General features: G+C 32.1%; 1 protein-coding gene across 2 annotated transcripts in view; it reads left to right on the top strand.

Annotated features, from left to right (window-relative positions):
- LOC106471595 (ATP-binding cassette sub-family B member 8, mitochondrial-like) overlaps positions 1-8,528 on the top strand; it is a 59,515-nt gene extending 50,987 nt beyond the window's left edge. The window contains exons 10-11 of one of the 2 annotated variants that reach the window (XM_013932207.2): positions 2,457-2,562; positions 8,428-8,528. In XM_013932207.2, coding sequence (XP_013787661.2) covers positions 2,457-2,562; positions 8,428-8,485 — 164 coding nt within the window. In that variant the 3' untranslated portion in view covers positions 8,486-8,528. The remainder of the gene's footprint in view (positions 1-2,456; positions 2,563-8,427) is intronic. The other variant, XM_022400210.1, reaches the window with a different exon arrangement.
- Positions 8,529-10,735: the final 2,207 nt, after the last annotated feature.

The raw sequence follows: 10,735 nt of genomic DNA, 5'->3' as shown, positions 1-10,735 counted from the left end.
TGCCCTCACACTTGCATTGCCTACTAAGAAAGTTAGTAGCCAGTAGTCATCGGGTTAATAGGATCATGTACATGTAGAGTATGTTAAAAAGAAAACTTGAGTTCTGTTATTGATTGAGCATTGATCACAAAATGTAAGCACAACTAAGGTCTGTAGCTCACTCAGAGCAGATTTTTGATCTTTTTTAAGTGCATTTGTATCCAACTAGCTGTTACTCAACTCTTTAGAGCCATTTTAGTTAAGTAAATGGCACATTAAGCTATCTGTGCACTTTATCTTTATATTTCCATTTTTTTTATTAGTTATTGAAAATTTATTGTGTTTTGGAACTTATTATGAAATGAGTATGTTGTTAACTGTAAGATTGTTAGTACTTATTTCCATCCTTGATTTGTAGGTATTGTAGATGATTAAGGCAGGCAGTTAGAGTATAAAGTAGTATTAGTGCCAGCTCTGTTCAATCCTGTAACTTATATGTAGATGAAAAAGTTTCAGTAACACACTCTTGAGCAAAATGCTGATAATGCAGAAATAAACAATTACTTGAAACCTGAACTTTTAGACTGAAGCCTTCATTATGGAGACAAATAAACAATAAAATGCATGTTTCTCCATCTTCCAGATGGGTTAAGTTGCTCATACAGTATCTTTAGTTTTATTGTTATGATGTTTTCCTGCATTCAAATTATCTAATGATGATGGTTTTTACTGTTCTTTTATGTAATGTAATGATAACTTTATTATAATTATTAATCCTTACTATCTTTGTTGTTAGTAGAAGCCATTCACCTGTAATTGTTATAATGTCTCATTCTTGAGGCATTATTGTCAAGTTTGTATATAACTTGTGTATCATTCAGTGTGTTTTATTGTCAGTTATTCAGGGTCAGTTTCACAACACTAAATATGGTTGAAAGCCATGGGATTGTACTTCAGACTAGACCAAGTTCATTATATTCTGACTTGTCACACAAGAAAAAGAAATCCAAGGAAACAAACTAAAGCATAGTGATATATAAATGTTTAGATTCAGAGTTGTATATCTAATAGCAAACACTAGGATTTATAATGTTTTACTTGCTTATATCTAAAGAAAACTTTCTGAAACACAGTAAAGTACCTTTGTATAAGTGTGCAAAAAAAAATAGTAAACCGAACACAGACCTGCTTTATAGATGTTAGTGTGGTGTTGGATTTCTGTAGGACATCTTTACAACATATTAAGAGTAATGTTTCATAGTATCTCAGTAGCAAGCATGAGGGCTTATAAAAATTGGATTCTGATAGCCATGGTAGGCACAGTGCAGATAACCCATTATGTAGTTTTTTGCTTAAGAAATAAAGAAACTGAAAATGATAGGTGATTATTTTGTTCTTCTTTATCAATCAGTAATTGGTTTCTTTTTTTTTTTTGTGAGCAAGTGTTATTGTTTGAGATCATGTACTTTTTGTCATTTGTGACAAATGATTAGTGATACTGTTCATTATTAATTATCACATGTTATTGAAAGTCCTGATAGTTTAAATCATCAGTATTTCAAAAATTTAATTTTTATTTGTAAAAAAAACATTAAAATTTTTAATAAGTTGTATTATTAATAAAATGCTTTTAATTTTTCATAACCACATAATTGGACCAAGAATTAAGATATTATTGTAGAATCATTATAAATACTTGGCAGTTTATCCAAAATGAATAAGATTTGAAGTAATAAAATGAATGTCAAGGTTACTTTTAGTATTTTCTGAACTAACTGAAGCTTTAAAGTATCTTTTTATTTATTTTGAAACTTGCTGAAGCATGATTATTTTCTCAAGACTCACAAGTCATATGAGAAGATTCAAAATATAATACGAAATTACAGAGTACGCCAAGTTTTAATTATGGCAATACTTCAACGATAGTTTTTGTTAATTTTTTGGACATTAATAATATTTTTGCTACAATTTTGTGTGAATAATCTAGGTGTTTACAAGATTTTGTTTAACTTTTAAGAAAAATTGTTTTATACAGTAATAATAATTTAAAAGAAATAGATTTATAGCACATACTTAAAGAAATTCTTCCCTGTTTATTTAGTGTGAAAGAAATCTAAAAGTAATGTATATAGACCATGAAACAGGTTTATTAATAAATAGAATAAAAATACCAATACTAAGCTAGAAACATTCCATTACCTTCCACTAGCATAAAATCTGTTAAATAATTGATTCTAAAGATAACTTATGGAAACGTTTCAAATTAGAACTAAAATTTAAAAATACTATGTTTCTAGACTTTTACAGTTTTGAAATACCTACATGTTAACATTAGTGTGGTGAGTAACAGTAAAACCTTGTATGAAATACAGGTTATTATAACTGGAATGTGAAAGTCTGCCCATGAGCTCTATCTGGTTCTCTGTATACTTGTGCTGGACAGGAATGTGTTAATCACATCTGTTCATATTTTTCAGGAATAGTTTTAGGTGTGATGTACATAGGAGGGTCCCTTATGTCTTCAAATGAGTTATCTCCTGGAAGTCTTATGTCCTTTCTGGTAGCTACCCAAACTATACAAAGGTAAGAAATAGTACATCATTTGTTGTATTTTTGTAGCTAACAAAATCATACAACAGCTGAAAAATAGTACCTATTATTTTATTTAGTTAGACAAACCTGAAGTATTTACTGCTAAGTCTATAAAAACGTCAGTAGTAATTGTTTCCTGTAATTACATTAGAGGACATACTATGTTGTAACTGGCTATAAAGGTTCAGAATGAACGAGAGAATCCAGAAACTCCACTTTAGCAGTATCAACTAGGCTTGATTTTTTTGTGCCTTATTTACAATTCTACATCCTAGAACCTTCTCAGGAGTTTCTACATATCCTTTTACAATTCCAAAAGTAAATATATGTTTCTCTGGTTTGTAGTCTTTCAGAAAAATAAAGTATTTGTTATCAAAATGTTTGCCATTGAAAATTTACTTGGATTTACTTGTAGATATGCAAATAATACTGTACAACAAACATAAGTGAAAATTGAGAAAGTATAAAATAGGAATTACTTTAACCACATTTCACAATATAATATATAATAGAAAGTGAAAACTGACTGAGGAAGAGACATGCATTCATGTTTGCCATGTGATTAATTGTTTCAATAAAATATAAATTTTCAAGTATATTATACCGATTGAGCATACAAACTAAGAAATATCTTTTTTTATTTTTAATTTATCAAGAGCTACCAAGTATTTCTGTGTATTAAATAAATGGGGGATGCAGTTATATTCTTCTGTTAGTGCACTGTTGAGCTTTCTGACATCGTGTTGTAAGTAAAGATAACAAGGAAGACTTGCAGGTATTTTGTAATGTACAAGATTGCTGACCAATGCCTAATGATCTATGATATTTATCAGAAGGCCTCATTGGCAGCAACATGAAATATGCAGTGTGACTGTGTACTGTTCAATTAGTATTATAGGATGCAGTTCAGTTCTTCTATTAGTGCAATGAGGTCCCAGGGGTGTTTCGTAAGATTGTTGGCCAATGTCTGATGATCTCTGGTATTAAACAAAAGGCCTGGGCAGCAGCAGCACACAACACACAAAGTATACAGTTGAAATGCTATTATACACTTTTCTTAATGAAACCTTTATAGGACTAGTATTATTATCAGTCTTATTGTGATAAAATATTACACAAATTTCTGATTAAACTAATGTGCAATGGAATGACCCCATATTGGATTATTAATGTTGACTATAATTCCAAAGATGTAATTACAATTATTATTGGTTTTATTGTGATAAAATATTACACAAATTCCTGATTAACCTAATGTGCAATGGAATGACCCCATATTGGATTATTAATGTTGACTATAATTCCAAAGATGTAATTACAATTATTATTGGTCTTATTGTGATAAAGTATTACACAAATTCCTGATTAAACTAATATGCAATGGAATGACACCATATTGGATTATTAATGTTGACTATAATTCCAAATATATTATATGTATCTACAAGAAATGTGGCAAGCTTTTAGTCAGACATATAAGTCTGCTGCACAGAAAAACTCAGATGCATTACAAATGTACTCAATATATGTCTTTTGAATTGCCAATATCAGTCTGACACAGACCCTGATAAATTGGAGTGCAAGGTGATGTTCTTGGGGAAAAATAACATTTTTGTCCTTAGTATTAGTACAGTTTGCATATTGCATTTGCAAACCTCTGAAAGTTTCAAAGTGCATATCTACAGTTGTTGTTTTCAGTATCTATATATTGTATCTGGTATTTACTCTCCTCTGCCACAAAGTTTCATTAAGTCAATAATTGTAGGGTAAAATGAATAGCTGATAACTTTGACATCAAATATGTAATACCATGTTTCATGGCACTCTGTAAATATCATTTTGACCTTTCACCGATGCACGTAGGATTAGCACCAGTATTTCTTAATTTTATTTCAGGAAATGCTTTGCTTTATTCTTATTTTACTGAATTTTTTGAATAAGATTCTACTCTATTAAGATAGATATCTGTATATAAGTAACTTTTCAACAAACTAAGCTTAAACGTGGTTGATAGTTTATAAACATTTGCTTGTATACAGCACACTACTGCATGCAACAGAATGTGTTGCTGTACGTGAACTCTAGTAATTGAAAAATGTTAGTTGTTATTTTAAAAAAATTGAATAAAATTTTAAAAAGATTTAAAAAAATTTTAAAAATTTTATAGCAGTTTTAAATTTACTAATGAAATGTTAAATTTGAAAGATCTAAGTAGGAAGTTTCATCACAATTTAAGAACAATGTACCTGTGTATCATATTCAATGCCATAAAAAATATTTTTGTGTTGTGAAAACATAACCTGACAATGAATAACAATTGTTAACTACAATAATGAGGTATAAGGATAATGTTAAATGATGTATTGAAATAATTGTTTTCAAATAAACTAAGTATAAAGAAAGTCAATCAATCAGTTTTAGTTAATGTTTTTGTGATAGTTACTTACCTTCTGTCACACAGAGCTATTTCAGTCTTCATTTGCCCTCTAAGCATTGCTAAACAAATGTTCATAATCAGCACACCAGTTTTTGTACTCCATAAATGTTGTGACATTTCTGAACATATCCATATCATGTGACTACTCTCCACCAATAGTATCGTGTTACCTATATTAGTGCAGCTAGATCCTACTGTTATTCCTGCTCAATCCCCACGTTCTCAAGTGGCACAGCATTCTTAAGATAGGTGTTTTTTTGCATATGGCTACCATTTATGAATGTGCTTCTTTGACATTTTGATTTTTTTTAACAGTTTTATTTTACTGTGTTTCCATTCACTTGTATGAAAATTTTTTTACATTTATTTCTTACCGATTTTACAAGAGGTCTTATTATGAATTTACGAACAATATATCAACTAAGAAATTCCTGTTACAGTCAAAAACCCTACTGGTATGACTTCCCAAGAATTGGGTTCAACTTTATCTGCAGAGGAGGTACAAGCCTTAATTCACAGGGAGTTAGATTCATATGTTTGGTTGGCAGTTTCTTCTTCTTTAGACCTGGCATGGCCAGGTGGTTAGGGCAATTGACTCATAATCTAAGGGTCGTGGGTTAGAATCCCCTTCCCACTAAACATGCTCACCCTTTCAGCCATGGGGCATTATAATGTGACAGTCAATCCCACTATTCATTGGTAAAAGAGTAGCCAAAGAGTTGACAGTGGGTGGTGATGACTAACTGCCTTCCCTCTAGTCTTTCACTGATAAATTAGGGATGGCTAGTGCAGATAGCCCTCGAGTAGCTTGGCACAAAATTCCAAACAAACCAAACCAGTCTTCTTCTTTTCAACGTGACAATGTTTCTGAGAAAGAATACAATCAGTGATAAGAAAATTTGGACTCTCTTTTCCCAGCACTTTCTTATTTTGGTCTTTCACACACTCCACCTCTTCAGGAATTTTCACCTTCTACCAGTTGCTGTGCTGCCATGTCATTCATCTTGGTAGAGAATTGTTCTTCTCCTTTATTCCTTTTGCTTCCAGTTCTCTCAGTAATATCTAATTCATTGTTCTATTTGAGTAATTTTTTTCTTCATTGTTAACAAGGTGCCTTATCATCCTAATTTTCGTCAATGTAGGACTTAGTTGTCTTTTGTAGTCTAGGTTAATTTAGAGGAATTGTAAGTTAGATATTGACTATTAATGTGTTTTCTAGGTAATTTTTGTTGGTTTGCACATTCGTTATTATTGCTTTGTGAACTAGATAAATTTAGGTGGTTTCTCCATTTGATATTTATAAGTACTTTGTTAACTAGGTATATTTATAGAACTTGTAAATTACATATTATTACTACTGGTAATATATAATTCACTGTTCTATCTGAATATTTTTTTTCGTAATTGTTAACTATGTGCCTTATCACCCTAATTTTTGTCATTGTAGGACTTAATTTTTTTGCTATGTTACATTGCTGATGTGTTCGTTTATTCCCTGTTCATAGGTCTGAGCTTGGGTTTGGCTCCTTCTCCTGTATTTGTGATACTAGAAACCTCATTTTCTCCTCGTAATCTTACCGCCAGTGCAGACTTATACTGCTAGAAAACAAGTTTCGATACCCATGGTGAGCAGAGCACAGATAGCCCGTTGTGTTGCTTTTTTTGCCTAACTACAGACAAACAAATCCTCGTAATCTACAATTCAAAGTTCTTCCTCATAGTGCCCACTTTGTCTATAGTTATTTATTGTTCAACTTGATTTTTCCAATTGGGACCTTAATGTTTGGACTAACCTAGACTCTTTAAGTGTCTTTGCACTCTTCTTTCTTTGGATGACTGATTCCTGCTTACTTCCTCCTGTTCATAATCCAGAGACCATGCTCCTCTGCCTCTAGAGGAAGCAGCAAAGATGGGATTCCTGATGACAGTTGGGAAGTCCATTCTTACCCCCCTCTCAATACCCTGTTCATTTGGAAAGTTTTCTTTTTCAATCCTCAGTTGGGCCCAACCTTCTCTTCTTCATCTTTGGGTTTGGAGCAAGCAGTACATATATATTATTCACCTCACTTTTCTTACAGCTCAAAATGTTCTATCTCTTTAGGGATATGAGCTTCCTTGGAAGCTCTCATTCTCATGGGGCAGGCTCATATGCATTCCCTTGGACATTGTTCATCCAGATGTCACTACTCTCTGTCTTCATGTATGGCTTTGGTCAGGTCCATTGTCTCAGCCCATGGACTGACTCCACATGTTGCATCTTTCCTTTCCCGATCCATTAGACATATTTCCACGTCTGTTTACCACAAGTGACAGTATACCTCTTCGACGATATTTCGGTCCTTCTCACCCTTCCATTCCTCATTCTTTCTTATTCATAACCTGTTTGTTTGACAAAGATTGTCTGCTTTGACCTTGTCTAGTTATTGAGCAACCTTGTCAAACACCTCCATTTCTCCAAATTTCAGAAGTTTTCATCTTTCCCTTTTCTGTTCCATTTGAACCTTTATCTATGTGTTCAATATACCATCTTTCCCTTTAGACCTATTTCCTTCTCCTCCTTGCTTGTGGTCATCGTTGTTCAGATATTTATGCCTTTAATGTTACCTTCATCCTCTACAATTCCTCCTATGTCATCCTCTATCCTGACCAGTCCTTCCTCCTTAAGACCTATGCTGCCCATTTGTGTACATCCTCTTAATGCTGAGGATGAGTTATGGAACCACCTCGTCTGTCTAGTTGAGGTTGTGTATGTACATAGTTAACTCTAATTATATTTTACTATGGATTACACCTCTCAAACTGAATTGCATTTGTTCACATTCTCCTAATGCCAGAGATGAATTATGGAACCTTGTCTATCTGGTTGATATTGTATATGTACATAGCTAATTCTATTTATATTCTCATATGGATTGATCCTCTCAGAACAAATTGCATTTGTTCACATTCTCCTAATGCCAGAGATGAATTATGGAACGTCGTCTATCTGGTTGATATTGTATATGTACATAGCTAATTCTATTTATATTCTCATATGGATTGATCCTCTCAGAACAAAATGCATTTGTGCATGTCCTCCTAATGCTGAGGATGAGTTATGAAATCTTGTCTGTTCAGTTGAGGTTGTATATGTATCCACCCGTATCAAATTCATTTCTTATTTCAAGGGTGAAGAATATACCTGTTCCAGAAGTAGTGCAGTACCCCACATGTGTGCATTGTTCATCTTGGAGTACACCATTCATTCTAGGTGGTAACTTTCCACTTGGTTTCTGTGTTGTGCACCTAAATTGGCCCCTCTACCTTTGCAATATAGAGTTCTAGCTTTGTGTGAGGGGAGGTAAGACAGTATTGGAAGTTAAAATTTTTCTTATGTTGAATATGGTACTTACCTCCTTTCACACACTTCCTCCCTACAGCCAGTGTTCTTCTTTTAGAACCTGCAAATTGTCGAAAATGAAGATTGAGCGGAAATAGCAGAGGGAGCTAACTTTGCCATTATAGGTGGAGCAATACTACGGTAGAGAGTAGTCACATGATATATACATGTTCAGAAATGACCTGAAATTGATTGGGTATAAAGACTGGTATGCTTATCATAGTTTTTTTTAGTAATGCTTAGAGGGCAGATGAAGGTAAGTACCTATCCGAAATACATTTTCAGTGTAAGAAAAATGTTAACTTTTTTGCTATTTTCATCCCAACTGTTATTTTCAATTTCTTCAAAATTGAACAGATAAAAGCAATCTCAAATTTTCTAATTGACTATCTAACCAAATTGTCCAAATACAGTAACAAAAATGTTAGATGGAGCTGGAAACAAAATGATAGTTCTTGATCTGAAATTTCCTTGTCTGCGTATTCCCAATCAAGATTGAACAGCCAACCAATAACTAAATATCTTTTGAAGCTGTAGGTACAAATTCCTTAAGTGCAATGACAGAAGATTTAAAAGAATATGTATAGATGTAGGCTTTACATTTTTTGCAATTTACTTTAAAGGTGTGCATTTTTTCACCCATTTGTTCAGAATTACATAAAACAGCCATTTTTGTTTCTTCCTGCATTACTTTTATCTATCAAATTATTTTGAGAGAGCCTAAATTGAACAATAGGAGACATAATATAATGAAAGTTGGTATACAAGAAATTTCTGGAAATTGTTTTGAATAATTAAAGATATTTTGTTACAAACGAAAACATTAAATATAATAAATTCTGAATTATATTCAGTCTTGTAAGTTATAATTTTGACATTGATGTGAACAATATAGTCATGTATTACAATACAAAATCTGTAGATCTCATAAAGTATAACATTCATGTTTAGCATATATTATTAATTCAAAAAATTTTTTATTGAAAATCTTAAAAGTGTTTTATTTCAGTTAATTTTATGACAGACATATTTGTACTTAAGGGCAAATTTATAAAACAAAAAGAATAAAGATTACAACCAACTTTTGTGTCTTTCTGATCTAATGCATTATTTGCCATTACATTATCGTGTTCCTTTATTAGAGAAAATTGTCTGATGAAATGGTAGTCACAATGTATACAAATTGAAACATTGATTACTTTTCTTTAGAATTGAAAAAACAAAGCAGGATAGGCAGAGGTATGCATGAACATACATAATATTCCATACTTGCCTTTGAAAGATTCAGTTTGGTCAGTAATTTTCCCTTTAGAAACATATTTGTTCATGTATTGCCTTAATATTCCACAAAGTGACAGTTTGTATATTAATTAACTGGTCTGTAATTTTTAAAATTAGTATGTGAGTTAAAGGAACAAATGTACAATGTGAACTTATCACTCCAGCAGTAAATAATGTGAATTTTTAATGCCCAAAAAATGGCTTAGAAAAACTCCAGAAAGCAAATAGATCTCTGTGTGTTCCAGAGGTATGGGTGACCTAGCAGAATGTGGAACTGTTTCCAAACCAATGGTATGGTAGTTTAAACATCTGGACAAGGCTAGTCGTCATCCAAAACACACACACAAAATTCTACTGTCCGTTTATTCTGGCTTGCCACAATTTAGTATACAGGCTCTGAGACTGAAACAAATGCTCATAATCATATCAGTGTACACCTAGTTAGTAACAGACATCACAACCCTATCTGTATCCAATACCCCCAGTGACATATAGTCCACTAAAAGCAAGGCACTAAACAGCTCACCTGTAATAATGCCAATTGTGAATTAACTTCTACCAGAAGAACTGCTAAAGTTCTTCAATACCAATAACAATTACTAATAATTAGCCTTAAATATAATTGACAGGTAAACACAAAAAGCTTCTGTGGCCATCATCAATTCCGTATTCTCACTTTTAGCAGTGTTTTTGTCCTTTAGCCCAAAAACATTTGACAAGATTGGGTCTGCTTAGCAAATTAGTAAGCTCTGAAAGCAGAATTGTCACATGCAAAGCTTCCTGTGCCGTGTCTTTAACATCTATCTAATGTAGTTATTATTGTTTAAGAAACTTATTGTTATATAGTAAATCTATATATATCTATCTAATGCTGTTTAAGAAACTTATTGTTATATAGTAAATCTATATCTATTTAATGCTGTTTAAGAAACTTATCGTTATATAGTAAATCTATATATATCTATCTAATGCTGTTTAAGAAACTTATTGTTATATAGTAAATCTATATCTATTTAATGCTGTTTAAGAAACTTATTGTTATATAGTAAATCTATATATATCTATCT

The sequence above is a fragment of the Limulus polyphemus genome, unplaced genomic scaffold (genome assembly GCF_000517525.1).
Source record: "Limulus polyphemus unplaced genomic scaffold, Limulus_polyphemus-2.1.2 Scaffold4720, whole genome shotgun sequence".
Lineage (NCBI taxonomy): Eukaryota > Metazoa > Arthropoda > Merostomata > Xiphosura > Limulidae > Limulus > Limulus polyphemus.
This window is presented reverse-complemented; position numbering and strand designations above follow the sequence as displayed.